Source organism: Bufo gargarizans, chromosome 5 (assembly GCF_014858855.1).
Source record: "Bufo gargarizans isolate SCDJY-AF-19 chromosome 5, ASM1485885v1, whole genome shotgun sequence".
Taxonomy (NCBI): Eukaryota; Metazoa; Chordata; class Amphibia; order Anura; family Bufonidae; genus Bufo; species Bufo gargarizans.
The window spans coordinates 449,898,003-449,916,599 of NC_058084.1; the positions used below are offsets into that span (position 1 = coordinate 449,898,003).

An 18,597-nucleotide genomic window follows, 5' to 3' on the forward strand; every position below is an offset into this window, starting at 1 on the left:
TACAGCTGTTACCCACCTGCCGCTGCCATTCAGTCCCTCCGCCAGTATAGATGCCATAGTCAATAGCAAACACAGCATCTGCGAGGGGCTCACTCTGATTGTGGGGTTCTGATGGAAGCCAGGAGCCTTGTGAAGCCCCCTAGACCCGCCATGCTAAGACTCTCATTACTCCCTGCTTCTGGCACGGTCTAATAGAATGCCAGTAAAATCACCATTCACCGGAAAACAGAAGTCACTCAAATATTGTTAAAAAAAATAAATATATATATATATTCGAATCACCCTCATTTCCCCATCATATTAAACATGCAAAAATAAAAATTGAAAATAAACCTAAATGGTATCACTGTGTCTTAAACTATCCGATCTACTAAAATATCACGTGATTTAGGGCTCATGCACACGATTGCGGTTTTGCGGTCCGCAAATCACGGATCTGCAAAATACTGATCCCGGCCGAGTGCATGCTGCCATTTTTTTCACACTGCCCTAGAAATGTTCTATCCTTATCCGCAAAACGGACAAGAATAGGACATGTTCTATTTTTTTTTACAGATAAGGCTACATTCGATTCACACAAACGTATTTTGTTTCCGTGTCCATTGCGTTTTTTTGGCCGATTGGATGAGGACCCATTCATTTCAATAGGTCCGCAAAAAATGCAGACAGCACACTGTAAGGGTCCATTCACACATCCGTGTGTGTTTTCCGGATCCGGGCATCCACAAAACACGGACACCGGCAATGTGCATTCCACATTTTGCGGACCGCACATCGCCGGCACTATAATAGAAAATGCCTAATCTTGTCCGCAATTGACGGACAAGAATAGGACATGTTCTGTCTTTTTCAGGAACGCAAATGCGGACCCGGAAGTGCGGGTCCGCATTTCCGGGTTCGGGCCGCACACCGTGCAGGCCCCATAGAAATGAATGGGTCCACAATTCCGTTCCGCAAAATGCGGAACAGAATTGCGGACGTGTGAATGGACACTAAGTCCGTTCCGTAGCCCCGCAAAAAAATAGAACATGTCCAATTCTTTTTGCAGACAAGGATAGGTATTGTCGCAGTTCGACACCATTGACTATCAAAAAATGTTATGCGTCTTTTCTGCAACAAGAAGTTGCTGTGTAGCCCTAGCTAGATTTTTATACTGATTCCCTATCCTCTGAATAGGGCATTGGTATCTGATCGGTGGGGGTCCATCACTTGGGACCCCTGCTGATCAGTTGATAGAGAAAGCACAGGCGCTCGCAGTACCGCCACGGACTTCTCGCAGCTCACCAAGCACAGCGCCGTACATTGTATAGTGGCTGTGCTTGGTATCGCAGCTCAGCCCTATTTACTTCTATGTGCCTGGGCTGCATGAACATGTCGTCACTGACCTAGGAAAAGCTGGAGAAGGCCGCGGCGCTAGTGCGAGCACTAGTGCCTTCTCAAATAACTAATCGATGGGGGTCCCGGGTATTAGACCACCAATTAGATACTGATGGATGGGTCATCAGTATATAAGTCTCGGAAAACCCCTTTAAAGTCAACTGATACGTGAGTGGTCTGTGGAGAGCACCGACAGCACACATCCATAATGACTGACGTCTGAAAGAGGCGGTAAAGACGAAACCCAAATGACAAAGGCAGAAATGTGGGGGGGTTTTTTTACCCCACAAACCATTTTGTTAGTTTTGCTAAACATTACATGGTGCATTAAATAATTGGTATTGGAAATTACAACTTGTCCTGCAACCAACGAACCCTCGGAGGTCAGTGGAAAAATAAAAAAGTTATGGCTCTTGAAAGGCGAGGAGGGAAAATCAAAAACATTGCGGCCAAAATTGTCCTGAGTCTAGATCTTATTTTACATCTCATTGACTGCTAGGAAGAGCCAGACAAAGCTACTGAATCGCTCCTCCCTTGTGCTCTATTATTGGAGGGTCCATGTGCCACCGAATGTGAGATTTGTCAGCCCCAGCTGTCAGCCTCGCTTCACACTGCAGCCTGACCCCGCAGCCTGTGCCTGAGAAGCCATGGCATCAAGTGAGGACGAGGGCTCCGTGGAGGAGAAGGACAACACCAGGAAAAAGCCCATCGGAGCTGTGGCGACGGCATGGCTCACCTTTTACAACATTGCCATGACTGCGGGGTAGGTATCACCCTACCAACCTTCCGTTACTGCTCGCCCTATTCCTGCCAGCGCCCCCCAATCCATAGAATCCGCAGGATCCTATGGACAATGGGTCATTTTAATTTTGCCAAGCTAAATTTGTAGCACATTTGAAGTTTGCCCTAGAACTTTATGGGGCTGGTAGAGAAGGGCAACTAAGTGTCCTTATTACAGTCCATGCGTTATATTATTATATGGATGATATAAAGCATAAATAGAAGCATGCTTTAAAAAAAAAAGTTTGGTTTTGACTTGTAAAGCTTTATTGACAAAGTCATTGGCTGGAAACCGAAGGAAAAGAAAGTAATGGTGAACGGACAGTTTGCTGCTCACCGAGTTGCATTTCCTAATACGGTTCATTGCAGCAGCTGCGTCAACCTACTGCCGGTCGCTGAGGTTAAGTATAGCCTGAGAAGCCAGTAGGCGGGGAAAGTGCTTCCCTCGGCACATTTTACTGTAACAGAAGCATGTCTCCCTCAACTTAACATAGTTGTAACGTTCGCGGCGTATTAATGCTAAAATAAGAGGCGGCTTTACATTCTGCACGCTGCGCTAAAGTCTCTCGGGCCCATCTCTTTTGCTTTTTTTTTTTAAATGGGTTAAAGGGTTAATAGCAGGCAGAACTGATGCAGGTTTTATGGGTGGCCTAGGATTTGCATAGGGAGCCATCAGTACATAATGGGGGTCATTTATCACGCTCGTCTGTTTTTTAGAGTGCGATTTGACCGGCGTAGTGCGTAAGCCTGACGGTATTTTGCATAGTCTTTACAGAGGCAGAAGATCATTGAAAAGTTGATTTATTTCAGAAATTCAATTAAAACAGTGAATCTCACATATCATAAAGATTCATTACACACAGAGGGATCTTATTCAAGCGCTTATTTCGTTTAATGTTCCTGATTATGTCTTACAGCTAAAGAAAACCCAAAAGTCAGGATCTAAGAAAATTAGAATAATATATAAGACCATTTAAAAAAATTATGTTTAAAGGGGTTATCCAAGACCTTTAATGCCCCCCCATATGCCCGGGTCCCTCACACAGATTGTACTTACCTCGCTCCCGGCACCCGCGTCGGTTCTGATGGCGGCACAGCCGCCGCTGCATCTCCCCGTTGTGCAGATGAAAACACCTAGGCAACAGGGGGGGGGAGGGCAGCCAAGAGCAGGCCGTGACGGGAACGAGCCTCCCTAGCATCGCGGGTGAGGCTATGGAGGCTCGATTACGTCGAGGCCTGGTATTGTCTGCCCCCTCCCCAACGCATGATGTGCCGGCATCAGAAGCAGTTTTCGTGTGAGAAACCCAAAGGGGCAGACTTATCAAAACTGATGTAAAGGCAAACTGACTGTGTTGCCCATAGCAACCAATCAGATTCCACCTTTCATTTTCTAAAGGAGCTGTGAATAATGAAAGGTGGAATCTGATTGGTTGCTATGGGCAACGTATCCACTTCTACTTTACACCAGTCAGTGCTGTCCATTTTAAAAATGGATGGCACCTGCTTGTGTGCACACGAGCTTCTTTTTTTTCGGTGTCCATTTTGGTCTTTTTGCGACCCACGAAAAAACGGAAATGGCCGTTGGCATTCTATTTCCGTATGTCCGCATGGCCGTTCAGCAAAAAAGGTAGAACATGTCCTATTCTTGCCCGTTTTGTGGACAAGCATAGGCATTGTTACAATGGATCCGCAAAAAAAAAAAATGGATACAATACGGATGTCACACGGACGTCATCCGTATTTTTTGCGGATCAGTGTTTTGTGGACCGCAAAATACATAAGGTCGGTTGGGTGCATGAGTCCTTAAGCTTGGACTGGTCCAGTACTGAAGGAACTTCAGATGGGCCCAGACATAATAATGGATCCCAAAGGTCCAGCAGAAGACAACCCCCGTTTGTTTTTTTTTGTCACAAGGGTCTATGGGACAAGGCACGAATAACCCATTAGATGTTATTGATGATACGGCCTGTGAATACAATGGTAGCAACATAGACTATGGTGCAATTTAAAGTGGACGTGCAATTAAAAGTGGACATGTTTTGTATAGATGGAGAAGGACACATATGGGGGTCATTTATCAAACTGGTGTAAAGTGGAACTGGCTTAGTTGCCCATAGCAACCAATAAGATTCCACCTTTCATCGTAGAACAGCTCCTTTGGAAAATAAAAAGGTGGGATCTGATTGGTTGCTATGGGCAACTAAGCAAGTTCCACTTTACACCAGTTTGATAAATGACTAGGGATGAGCGAACCCGAACTGTATAGTTCGGGTTCGTACCGAATTTTGGGGTGTCCGCGACACGGACCCGAACCCGGACATTTTCGTAAATGTCCGGGTTCGGGTTCGGTGTTCGTCGCTTTCTTGGCGCTTTTTGAAAGGCTGCAAAGCAGCCAATCAACAAGCGTCATACTACTTGCCCCAAGAGGCCGTCACAGCCATGCCTACTATTGGCATGGCTGTGATTGGCCAGTGCAGCATGTGACCCAGCCTCTATTTAAGCTGGAGTCACGTAGCGCCGCACGTCACTCTGCTCTGATCAGTATAGGGAGAGGTTGCAGCTGCGACGTTAGGGCGAGATTAGGCAGATTAACTCCTCCAAAAGACTTCATTCAGAGATCGATCTGCAGCTGTGGATGATTGAACTGCTGCTATTGAATTGCTCACTGTTTTTAGGCTGCCCAGAGCGTTTTTCAGTCACTTTTTTCTGGGGTGATCGGCGGCCATTTTGTGTATTGTGGTGTGCCAGCACAAGCTGCCACCAAGTGCATTTAACCCTCAATAGTGTGGTTGTTTTTTGGCTATATCCTACATCAGGGGCAGCTGTCACCAAGTGCATTTAACCCTCAATAGTGTGGTTGTTTTTTGGCTATATCCTACATCAGGGTCAAGCTGTCACACCAAGTGCATTTAACCATCAATAGTGTGGTTATTTTTTGGCCATATCCCAGTCTAATTCTGACTGTAAACGTATACCTGTCACCCAGCGCCTAAATAATAGGCCTCAAATTTATAATCATCCAAATCTGTCGTTACTGCTGTGGCTGGTCAAGTTATTTAGTGTCCGTCAAAGCACAGTTTTTGTTTTGGGTTGAAATACAATTCCCAATTTAGCAATTCTCTAAATTAGTGGTTTCTGCTGTATCAGGCCTACTTTAAATTTATCCCTAAAAGGGTAAACTAGATTCAAGGTGCAGATAGGGTCATTCTCAATAACTTCACACACACGCTACTGTGCATATCCCAGTCTAATTCTGTCTGTAAACGTATACCTGTCACCCAGCGCCTAAATAATAGGCCTCAAATTTATAGTCAGCTAAATCTGTGGTTACTGCTGTCCCTGTATTAGTGTAATACGGTACCTAAATAGATAGCCAGATAGTGTTAGGTGTCTTTAAAAAAAGGCCTGAATTTGAATTGAATACATTGGGCCAAATAATATTTTTGTTGTTGTGGTGAACGATAACAATGAGGAAAACATCTAGTAAAGGACGCGGACATGGTCGTGGTGGTGTTAGTGGACCCTCTGGTGCTGGGAGAGGACGTGGCCGTTCTGCCACAGCCACACATCCTAGTGTACCAACTACCTCAGGTCCCAGTAGCCGCCAGAATTTACAGCGATATATGGTGGGGCCCAATGCCGTTCTAAGGATGGTAAGGCCTGAGCAGGTACAGGCATTAGTCAATTGGGTGGCCGACAGTGGATCCAGCACGTTCACATTATCTCCCACCCAGTTTTCTGCAGAAAGCGCACAGATGGCGCCTGAAAAACCAAGCCCATCAGTCTGTCACATCACCCCCATGCATACCAGGGAAACTGTCTCAGCCTCAAGTTATGCAGCAGTCTCTTATGCTGTTTGAAGACTCCGCTGGCAGGGTTTCCCAAGGGCATCCACCTAGCCCTTCCCCAGCGGTGGAAGACATAGAATGCACTGACGCACAACCACTTATGTTTCCTGATGATGAGGACATGGGAATACCACCTCAGCATGTCTCTGATGATGACGAAACACAGGTGCCAACTGCTGCGTCTTTCTGCAGTGTGCAGACTGAACAGGAGGTCAGGGATCAAGACTGGGTGGAAGACGATGCAGGGGACGATGAGGTCCTAGACCCCACATGGAATGAAGGTCGTGCCACTGACTTTCACAGTTCGGAGGAAGAGGCAGTGGTGAGACCGAGCCAACAGCGTAGCAAAAGAGGGAGCAGTGGGCAAAAGCAGAACACCCGCCGCCAAGAGACTCCGCCTGCTACTGACCGCCGCCATCTGGGACCGAGCACCCCAAAGGCAGCTTCAAGGAGTTCCCTGGCATGGCACTTCTTCAAACAATGTGCTGACGACAAGACCCGAGTGGTTTGCACGCTGTGCCATCAGAGCCTGAAGCGAGGCATTAACGTTCTGAACCTTAGCACAACCTGCATGACCAGACACCTGCATGCAGAGCATGAACTGCAGTGGAGTAAACACCTTAAAAACAAGGAAGTCACTCAGGCTCCCCCTGCTACCTCTTCTGCTGCTGCCGCCTCGGCCTCTTCTGCTGCTGCCGCCTCGGCCTCTTCCTCCGCCTCTGGAGGAACGTTGGCACCTGCCGCCCAGCAAACAGGGGATGTACCACCAACACCACCACCTCCGTCACCAAGCATCTCAACCATGTCACACGGCAGCGTTCAGCTCTCCATCTCACAAACATTTGAGAGAAAGCGTAAATTCCCACCTAGCCACCCTCGATCCCTGGCCCTGAATGCCAGCATTTCTAAACTACTGGCCTATGAAATGCTGTCATTTAGGCTGGTGGACACAGACAGCTTCAAACAGCTCATGTCGCTTGCTGTCCCACAGTATGTTGTTCCCAGCCGGCACTACTTCTCCAAGAGAGCCGTGCCTTCCCTGCACAATCAAGTGTGCACTGCGCAACGCCATCTGTGGCAAGGTCCACCTAACCACAGATACGTGGACCAGTAAGCACGGCCAGGGACGCTATATCTCCCTAACTGCACACTGGGTAAATGTAGTGGCAGCTGGGCCCCAGGCGGAGAGCTGTTTGGCGCACGTCCTTCCGCCGCCAAGGATCGCAGGGCAACATTCTTTGCCTCCTGTTGCCACCTCCTCCTACTCAGCTTCCTCCTCCTCTTCTTCCACCTGCTCATCCAGTCAGCCACACACCTTCACCACCAACTTCAGCACAGCCCGGGGTAAACGTCAGCAGGCCATTCTGAAACTCATATGTTTGGGGGACAGGCCCCACACCGCACAGGAGTTGTGGCGGGGTATAGAACAACAGACCGACGAGTGGTTGCTGCCGGTGAGCCTCAAGCCCGGCCTGGTGGTGTGCGATAATGGGCGAAATCTCGTTGCAGCTCTGGGACTAGCCGGTTTGACGCACATCCCTTGCTTGGCGCATGTGCTGAATTTGGTGGTGCAGAAGTTCATTCACAACTACCCCGACATGTCAGAGCTGCTGCATAAAGTGCGGGCCGTCTGTTCGCGCTTCCGGCGTTCACATCCTGCCGCTGCTCACCTGTCTGCGCTACAGCGTAACTTCGGCCTTCCCGCTCACCGCCTCATATGCGACGTGCCCACCAGGTGGAACTCCACCTTGCACATGCTGGACAGACTGTGCGAGCAGCAGCAGGCCATAGTGGAGTTTCAGCTGCAGCACGCACGGGTCAGTCGCACTGCGGAACAGCACCACTTCACCACCAATGACTGGGCCTCCATGCGAGACCTGTGTGCCCTGTTGCGCTGTTTCGAGTACTCCACCAACATGGCCAGTGGCGATGACGCCGTTATCAGCGTTACAATACCACTTCTATGTCTCCTTGAGAAAACACTTAGGGCGATGATGCAAGAGGAGGTGGCCCAGGAGGAGGAGGAGGAAGAGGGGTCATTTTTAGCACTTTCAGGCCAGTCTCTTCGAAGTGACTCAGAGGGAGGTTTTTTGCAACAGCAGAGGCCAGGTACAAATGTGGCCAGCCAGGGCCCACTACTGGAGGATGAGGAGGAGGTGGAGGAGGATGAGGATGAAGCATGGTCACAGCGGGGTGGCACCCAACGCAGCTCGGGCCCATCACTGGTGCGTGGCTGGGGGGAAAGGCAGGACGATGACGATACGCCTCCCACAGAGGACAGCTTGTCCTTACCCCTGGGCAGCCTGGCACACATGAGCGACTACATGCTGCAGTGCCTGCGCAACGACAGCAGAGTTGCCCACATTTTAACGTGTGCGGACTACTGGGTTGCCACCCTGCTGGATCCACGGTACAAAGACAATGTGCCCACCTTACTTACTGCACTGGAGCGTGATAGGAAGATGCGCGAGTACAAGTGCACGTTGGTAGACGCGCTACTGAGAGCATTCCCAAATGTCACAGGGGAACAAGTGGAAGCCCAAGGCCAAGGCAGAGGAGGAGCAAGAGGTCGCCAAGGCAGCTGTGTCACGGCCAGCTCCTCTGAGGGCAGGGTTAGCATGGCAGAGATGTGGAAAAGTTTTGTCAACACGCCACAGCTAACTGCACCACCACCTGATACGCAACGTGTTAGCAGGAGGCAACATATCACTAACATGGTGGAACAGTACGTGTGCACACCCCTCCACGTACTGACTGATGGTTCGGCCCCATTCAACTTCTGGGTCTCTAAATTGTCCACGTGGCCAGAGCTAGCCTTTTATGCCTTGGAGGTGCTGGCCTGCCCGGCAGCCAGCGTTTTGTCTGAACGTGTATTCAGCACGGCAGGGGGCGTCATTACAGACAAACGCAGCCGCCTGTCTACAGCCAATGTGGACAAGCTGACGTTCATAAAAATGAACCAGGCATGGATCCCACAGGACCTGTCCATCCCTTGTGCAGATTAGACATTAACTACCTCCCCTTAACCATATATTATTGTACTCCAGGGCACTTCCTCATTCAATCCTATTTTTATTTTCATTTTACCATTATATTGCGAGGCTACCCAAAGTTGAATGAACCTCTCCTCTGTCTGGGTGCCGGGGCCTAAATATATGCCAATGGACTGTTCCAATGTTGGGTGACGTGAAGCCTGATTCTCTGCTATGACATGCAGACTGATTCTCTGCTGACATGAAGCCAGAGTCTCTGTTACGGGACCTCTCTGCCTCTGCCTGGGTGCCTGGGCCTAAATATATGACAATGGACTGTTACAGTGGTGGCTGACGTGAAGCCTGATTCTCTGCTATGACATGCAAACTGATTCTCTGCTGACATGAAGCCAGATTCTCTGTTACGGGACCTCTCTCCTTTGCCTGGGTGCCTGGGCCTAAATATATGACAATGGACTGTTACAGTGGTGGCTGACGTGAAGCCTGATTCTCTGCTATGACATGCAGACTGATTCTCTGCTGACATTAAGCCAGATTCTCTGTTACGGGACCTCTCTCCTCTGCCTGGGTGCCTGGGCCTAAATATATGACAATGGACTGTTACAGTGGTGGGTGACGTGAAGCCAGATTCTCTGCTATGGGACCTCTCTCCAATTGATATTGGTTAATTTTTTATTTATTTTATTTTTATTTTTATTCATTTCCCTATCCATATTTGTTTGCAGGGGGTTTACCTACATGTTGCTGCCTTTTGCAGCCCTCTAACTCTTTCCTGGGCTGTTTTACAGCCTTTTTAGTGCCGAAAAGTTTGGGTCCCCATTGACTTCAATGGGGTTCGGGACGAAGTTCGGGTCGGGTTCGGATCCCGAACCCGAACATTTCCGGGAAGTTCGGCCGAACTTCTCGAACCCGAACATCCAGGTGTTCGCTCAACTCTATAAATGACCCCTCTATACAATCATCTCTATTGGGGGACCTAAGGCACTCTACTCAGACACTGGTTATAAGTTAGAAATGCCCTTCTATATTACTCTTGAGCTTAAAGAGGTTATGCAGGAAAAAATATTGATGACCTATTCTTAAGATAGATCATCAATATCAGATCTGTGGGGGTCCGATACACGGGACCCCCACCGATCAGCTGTTAGAAGAATCCAGGCACTCTGAAACAGCTAACCGGTGCCTCTCTCACAATATCCCCTTTAACGTTATCTGGCAGGATATAGCGCTCTGCACAGTCTCTCATAAGGTGTCAGCTGAGGCCTGGCAAAGGTGACCACTGGAGATGAGTGAAGTTTTCAAAAATTTGATTAGGCCGCTTCGTAAAATTTCGTCTATAAATTCGATTCGTTACGAATTACTTAACAGATTGCATTTCCATTGGTGATCGCCGACCCCCCCCCCCCCAATCCCTGTCATTTAACCCCTCAGATACCGAGTTCAACACTAATCGTGTCATCTGAGAGTCACATTCAGCCTCTCAGGAGGTTATTCAGGGGTTAAAACAAAAATGTATATACACTCACCTCATCCATTTGATCGTGAGGGGCCGTCAAAGACATCTTGATTGAAGAAAACGCGTTAATTGGGTCGTGGGCTGACCACATCATCCCACTGGGCTTGCGCTGTGACCACACCTGCCCAACGTAGTGATGTCAGCACGCGTGACGGTCTCTCCACAATCAAATGGATGAGGGGAGTATATATATATATATATATATATATATATATAAATATATATATTTATTTATTTTTACTGCCATTTCAGGAAAAATTAATTTGTTACTACAAAGCGCCAGGAAGTTTGGCATCGCGGCAAATCGAATTTTACCTGAAGTTCGGATCAAATTCCACTTCCTTAACTTTGATTCGCTCAACACCAGTGACCACTATTGACTTGGGTGGCCATGGTCTCACTTCTTTTTTAAATCTAATGCACAAAGATATTTAGGAGGAACTTTATATGGATGTATAATCTGTTAACTGGTTGTTTCGAGTGACGTCTAGGCAAAGCTATCACCCTTGCAAACCTTAGGAGAGTTTAACTTTCGGATCCCCCGCTAGTGATGAGCACCAAAGTATTCGGGTGTTCGGCCCAAACACATTGCTATATTCGTGTGCTCGGCCGAGCACCCGAGTATGATGGAAGTCAATGGGAGACAACCAGGCACCAATATAACAAAATAATAGCAAAGACAGGTGCACTCTGCGGTCTTACTAAACCCTCAAACTGATTTTAAAATTGAGAGATTAGTCAACATGTCCTACGGTGTAGGACATGTCTAAGCCCGGGCACCACGCTAAGGTTTCTCAAGTAGCCCGGGACCTAACACTCTCCTACCTGAGCCGTATGGGCAATACCAGGAGCCAGTGGGCAAATTACAGGAGCATGAGGTCGACTCACAAACAACTCACCAGTAACCTCCAGCATGTAACCATGCTTGCAATGGGAGGAGTCTGCGAGTCCCGACTCAAGACTGGCTGATTTGGCCCAGGCCTCACAGGTGCACCTAAATGTGGCCTGTAGATGGAAAACAGGCACATTTAAATTGGAGTTTATACACCTCCAGGAATCTATATATACAAACTGAAAAGAATAGTGTGGTATTAGCAGGAGGTGCTCAAACCCACATGCAGTCGTGCATATATATATAAGGGAGCAAATGCTGCACTTGTGGCCCGTTGCTAATGGCGATCCCCAGCAAAAATGCATACGGTGGAGGATGCCCGCAGCGAACCACAAGTACCACAATAGACAGTTTGTATATATAGAGATTCTTGGAGGTGTATAAACTCCAATTTAAATGTGCCTGTTTTCCATCTACAGGCCACATTTAGGTGCACCTGTGAGGCCTGGGCCATATCAGCCAGTCTTGAGTGGGACTTGCAGACTCCTCCCTCCTCCCATTGCAAGCATGGTTACATGCTGGAGGTAACTGGTGAGTTGTTTGTGAGTCGACCTCATGCTCCTGCAATTTGCCCACTGGCTCCAGACAACCAGGCACCCCCTGCTAGGAAGAGGGGATGGTGCCTGGTCCATCATTTTTTTTTAGAAATTGATGGAAAGCCCATTGAAATGGTTTGGAAACAGCATTAAGAGCATAGCTGGATGCGTCTTAGACTCCTATTATGTACGACATACAATAGACACCCACACAAAGGCTGTATGCCAAAAGCCAGGCACGCTCCCTTTGTCTTTTGAGCACATCTTACATGGAACAGCTTTTCGGCGTATTTTTTGTATGGCCCATTTATATACTTGTACAGGTTAATCATGTCCCCCCTTAGACGTCTCTTCTCAAGACTAAATAAATTCAATTATTTTAATCTTTCTTCATAACTAAGACCCTCCATGCCCCTTATCATTTTAGTCGCTCTCCTCTGTACCTTTTCCAACTGCAGTGCATCCTTTCTATGTACTGGTGCCCAGAACTGGACAGCGTATTCCAGATGTGGCCGCACCAGCGCTTTGTAAAGTGGTAGTATTACATCCCTGCCCCGAGAGTCCATGCCTCGTTTAATGCATGACAATATCCTGGTGGCCTTAGAAGCAGCTGATTGACATTGTATGCTGTAATTTAATCTACCATCCACAAGGACACCCAAATCCTTTTATATAAGTGACTCCCCCAGTGTTACATCACCTGGGACATATGATGCAGAGAGATTATTACTACCAAGATGCAGAACTTTACATTTGTCCACATTGAACCTCATTTGCCAAGTTGATGCCCAATCACTCAGATTGTTCAAGTCAGCTTGTAGTTTGTGGACATCTTCCATAGACCGTACAGTTCTACACAGCTTAGTGTCATCTGCAAAAATAGATATGGTGCTATTAATCCCGTCCTCAATATCATTAATAAATAAATAAAATAATAAAGGGCCCAGCACTGAACTTCGGGATACATCACTTATAACCTGGGACCATTCTGAATAGGAATAACTCTCTGGACACGGTCCTTCAGAAAGTTTTCAATCCAATTACAAACTATACTTTCCAAGCCTATAGGTCTATAATTACCTGTGGAGGACCTTGATCCTTCTTTGAATATGGGCACCACGTTTGCCTTGCGCCAATCACTTGGCACTGTACCAGTCCCTAGAGAATCCTTAAAATTTATAAACAGGGGCACAGCAATGACTGAACAGAGCTCTTTAAGCACTCTTGGGTGTAATCAATCTGGGCCCGCGGCTTTGTTCACATTTACCTTATTTAACTTCTCTTGGACCACACACAGATGGCATTTTGGCAAACTACAAATCTGTGACAGAAATACAGGATTCAGACTCAGATTTCTGCCTCGGTATTATTTAGCCCATTAGTGACCACTAATAGACCTTTTTACTGACGTAAACAAAGGGGGTTTTAGCTAAACAGCTTGCTTTAATCAATCATTACATGTACTTAAAATGGTGCATTAAAAACTATAACTTGTCCTGCATAAAATAAGACCTCATACAAGTACATTGATGGAAAAAACAAAAAAGATATAGCCCTTGGAATGCATTTAAAAAAAAAATGTGCTTGGTCACTAAGGGGTTAAAGGGAACCTGTCACGTTGAACATGGTGTCTGATATGCAGGAGGAGCTGAGCAGATTGATTTATAGTTTTCAGGGGTGCCCCCAGCCTTTCTGCTGCCCGAGGCGAAAACTAAAATGGCGCCCCACCCTCACCAATGCAAATATCTTAACCTGACCCCTCCCCTTCAGCCCATGGCCTTTTGGCTGCCCCTCTCTTGCCCCTACCTGGTTCTGCCTGAGGCGATCGCCTCACCTGGCCTCATTGGTGGTGCACTCCTGATACTTTTGTGGGAAAAGATTCAGTAAAACTTGTATTTTATACATTTAAATGCCTGCACATTCTGGGCTGTGAAGACCAGGAGGCGGTTCTGTCAGTGATTGACAGCTATCTCTGTATACACAGTCATAGAGGGAAGGCTGTCAATCACTGATAGGACCGCCTCCTGGACTTCAAAGTCCAGAATGAGCAGAAATATAAATCAATTAAATACAAGTTCTACTGAATCTTTTCCAACATAACTATATATCAGTCTGCTCAGCTCCTCCTGCTCTATAACATGCTGCCTGTACCTTACATTGCATTTTCATGGTGACAGGTTCCCTTTAACCAATGTGTATATAACTATCTGAACATACACACAGCGACAGTAATTCCACTGTGGATTGCAAAGAGTGACATCTGCTGCAGGTTTTTTTTTTTTTTGTTTTTTTTTGCAAGATTTCTTAAAAACTCATCAACTTTTCTGCTGTTCCACAACGAGATCCACAGCAGAATTTAGCTTCATGTTTCCATACCTTACAAGCACTTATACTATTATAACATTGCCTTTAAAGGGGTATTCCCATCACAATGATCACTGTCAAATCTCTTAATGATTTGACAGTGATCATTTTTCTAAATACATTTTATTACCCAATTCCCACCCTTTTTGAGAAAATAAGTCCCCTCTTACCTGATTGTTGTCTTTCGTCTCCCCTGGTTACGGCCAACTCTCCTGTCGAATCCCGCCGGGCCGCGCTTGCACAGAAGACTGAAGATTCTCTCCCAGCCGGGCCGTACAATGTCCTGAACGCACACGCTGCCGCGCATGCGCCATGATGACTTTTTCCTGGCCAGTATAGTACAGAGCCGCGAACGCTCTGTACTATACAAGTCAGGAATAAGTCACAATGGCGCATGCACGGCGGCGTGTGCCTTCAGGACATTGCTCGGCCCGGCCGGGAGAAAAACTTCAGTCTTCTGCGCAAGCGCAGCCCGGCCGGGAGAAGACTTTAATCAAGCACCGCCGAATCCAGGAAGTGAACGTCGCGCAGGAGGAAGATAAGTATGAAAACTGAAGATGGGAATACCCCTTTAAGGGCTCTTTCACACATCCATGCCCATGATGACATCCATGACTAAATGGGTCAGTGGTTCATCTGTGAAGATGTCATTCAAGGTCAGTTTTTTGCTCTCCGTGTGTCATCTGTATTCCACTGACTCAGCTAGGCTGCAAATGAATTTCCTAGCAACGATCCATGAAAACCACGGACCAAACATGTCTGTGCTTTTTATGGACTATGGGCTATAATATTTATTTATTATACTCACTTATATAGCACTACTATATTCCGTAGCACTCTACAGACATTAGCATCATGCGGTCCCCAATGGGGCTTCCAATCTAAGTTTCCTATCAGCATGTCTTTGTAGTGTGGGAGGAAACCCACGCAAACATGGGGAGAACAAATAAACTCCATGCAGATGTTGTCCTTGGTCAGATTTCAATTCTGGACCCCAGCGCTGCAAGGTACCAGTGCTAACCAAAGAGCCACGATACGTAATCATGGAGGAAAATTGGGCATGCTTCCTTGATGATCACACCATGGGCTCATGGTCCATGGAAAACCACTGAGGTGTAAAACACATAATATAGTCACTGCATATGTGGAGACCACAGAGAGCACACATGCGTGATTCACAGACATGGAAAAGAGGTCTTAGATTGAGGCCGCCATGCAATCAGCTTTTATGTCCCGGGTAGTGGCGGAGGGCCATGCTTTTACCCTATAGCAGCAATTGCAGAAGAAATCTAGTACTAAGCTCTGGCCAGTAGAATAAATGGGCAACCACTGAATAAGTGAACAGGCCAAGTCCACCAGAGCAAGATGCTGACTTTGGTAGTGATTCTTTGCTTTGGCTCACTATTTTAGTGACTTGTGTAGGGGATCAGACCTAAACAAGGATTTTTTGGGCCCATGAGTGGTGCGCCTGGTACCCTGTTAAACAATTGGACAACTGAAGCAACTTGAACAATGGCTTTCCTGTTCAAACATGGGGCAATAAGCTTAATGGTTACAGTCATATGGTATTGTCACAGCCCCTGCCATGGCAGAGGTAAGAAGATCTGAGAGACTGGCTGCCAGTGAGGTTATCTGACAGTCTCTCTGTTTTCACTTGTTGCAGTGTTGTTGTTGGTAACGACCACACCTCTTGTCTCAGGTGCAGCTTGTGGTCATTACTGCTCCTCCTATTTATGCACTGAGACCGATTGCTAGTGAAAACTCAATGGTGTAGCTATTGTCAAAAAGAGGGAGTAACAGTTCCCAGATCCCACAGGTGCCCACTATAACAAGTCAGAACATAGTAGATCTTGTTGTGCATTTTACAGTACCTTCAGTAGTAGGAATGGGTTCTTCACAGGATGGAAGTAAAACAAGAAAGTCCTACTGTACCCCTAAACTGCCCTTTTCACCAGTGAGTGGCAATATATTCAGCACAGTTTTCAAGAATATTAAATCCCATACCCTGACAACATAGTAAAGTGTGATGCTGGGTGAAGTAAGCAGATCAGATGGACCAGCCAAGGGTTTATTTTCAGTCTGAGGTCCTTGAAGGTGAACATGAGGTATTCGAGTCCAGGCGGGAATTTCTCGGGTATGGAGTGCAAGATGGAACGGTCATAAAGACAAGTATCCATGAAATCTGTGGATGTAGAAGGAGATCAGCTCCTCAACAAAAAAAATTCTAATTACTGGAAACTTTCTTACAAGACCCCGCTCCCCTTCCCAAAATTACAGAGGTACATTTCCATTTCTACTTGCTCTCTTCTTTTTTTTTTTTTTTTTAAAGGTGTAAGGATGGGAGCCCCAGAGAATTGCATTGTAAGTTTTATATGGGAGCTATATGGCAATATTAGGGTGTTTTATACCCTAAGTAAAAAATGCCAGAATAAGTAAATTTCTTTTTTTCTTATTTTTTTTGCCATTAGTTTTTGCTACTTTTTAAACTCCCCCCCCTCCCCCCCCATATTTTGCTCACAGTAACCCTGATTTACAAATCTAAAGTGGCGCAATTGACGCATCTAAGATTTCTACACTGTTTTCCAACATGCTTGACAAGGGTGTGAGGCTTCGTAGAAAAGAGCAGAGCTTTGCTGGAAAGGTGTGGGCCTAAGATGCGCCATTTTGCACAAAAATTGCACCACAATTCTGGTGTAAAAGTGTACCTTAAAGTAAGCCAAACAAGAGTTGGTATAGAGTCAGAGAAAAGGGTCTATCCCTGCACCACATGTATTATCCAGTCTGAGCCCCTGTGATAAATCTGGTGCTGGTCTAAGCCGGGCTAAGTTGACGCCATCTGGTCCAAGGTGTTTTAGCGCCAGCATTTTCTTTATGCTGTTTTACCTGTATAAAGAAGGTGATGTGGAAACACCTGAAAAAAACACCAACAGCTCCAGCATGCTGCGTTTTTCAGAAGATGGGGGAAGCAGAGGACAGTGAGCAGCATGGGACTCATCTCCTACGTAGTGTTGGCACGCGCTGCAGGGTCTACAGGCACTCATGTTAGTAAATGTGGCCCGCTCTGTGGGAAAGCATAGAAAAATGCTATATATCGGTTAGCAAAGAAGACACAGCTTTGGCACCTGATTAGGGCATGGTGTGCCAGCCGTTCCATGCATTGCAGTCCTCAGTGCACGGGCACAAATCCGCCTTGCTGTCAGAGACGGATGCAGACCTATTCAACTTGAATGGGTCGTGATCCATCCGCACCGCAAAAAAATATGTTCCATTTTTTTTGAGGTGCGGACAGAAAACCACGTAAGCGCTCCTCCCACCATTCCAATATGCAATATGGGTACCGGCCGACAAAGGTCGTGTGCATGAGCCCTGATGTATACAAGTGTATGCCCATACGTCTGCCAATGGGGTGGACAAAAGTGTTCTACGCTGTAGAATATGTTTGGGTGAAAGTTGTCACCTGTCATTACATGAAAGCGTAGTTGACAGTGCTCCAAGTGGCTTCTGCATAGTGTCATCTAATCTTAGTGGGAGATCAAGACAAGCATTATGTCCATGCCTTCATATCCTGAAGAACACTATGGTCAGCATGTTGGACTACATCCCAGACCCTCCGTCCTTCTTCTTCTTTCATTTGGTTTTCTTTTCTGTCACCATTTGTTCTTCAAGTTTTAGATGATACAACCTGCTGAAGACAATGTCTCAGTGATATGCCATCAATGTCACAGTGGGGGTTTACTCCATGAAAGACACTTATGGTATACCCAGAATAAATGACTTAAAGGGTTTATGCCACAAAACAATATTCAACATTTTTCAAACCTGCACCTGGATCTGAATACTTTTGTAATTGCATGTAATTAAAATTTTAGTATAGACACTGAGCTATTTAATGAAATTTATCTGTATAGTGCCACCTGCTGTTTGTTCTTTTTCTTATTTTTTGTCCGTCTTACTTTGGTGGTCGCACATGCTCAGTTTAAATCTTCACCAGCCATATCTTCTGTTTGAGGCTGTGGCAGTTACAAGGAAAGAGCTGCAGCAGAAAGGACACGACCCCTGAGCTGTGATAGAGATAGAGGGCTGCAGCAGAAAGGACATGATCTCTAAGAAAGTACATACATTCTGAGCTGCCAGCATGAAATAAATCTAGCAGAGCAACTGAAGCAATGAATGGAGATATCTCTGGATCCATGCGAGGTACAGGGCTGGTTCTAGCTTTGTTAGAAAGAGATTGTCATGTACTACATGATGACTGATTTTCATTTTTTACATCAGTCATGACATAATCCCT

At 46.5% G+C, this 18,597-nt stretch overlaps 1 protein-coding gene across 1 annotated transcript in view; it reads left to right on the forward strand.

The window, feature by feature from the left end:
- The first annotated feature begins 1,983 nt into the window (after positions 1 to 1,983).
- Positions 1,984 to 18,597, forward strand: part of HACD1 (3-hydroxyacyl-CoA dehydratase 1) — a 77,188-nt gene continuing 60,574 nt past the window's right edge. Inside the window, exon 1 of the mRNA XM_044294351.1 lies at positions 1,984 to 2,140. Coding sequence (XP_044150286.1) covers positions 2,025 to 2,140 — 116 coding nt within the window. The 5' untranslated portion in view covers positions 1,984 to 2,024. The remainder of the gene's footprint in view (positions 2,141 to 18,597) is intronic.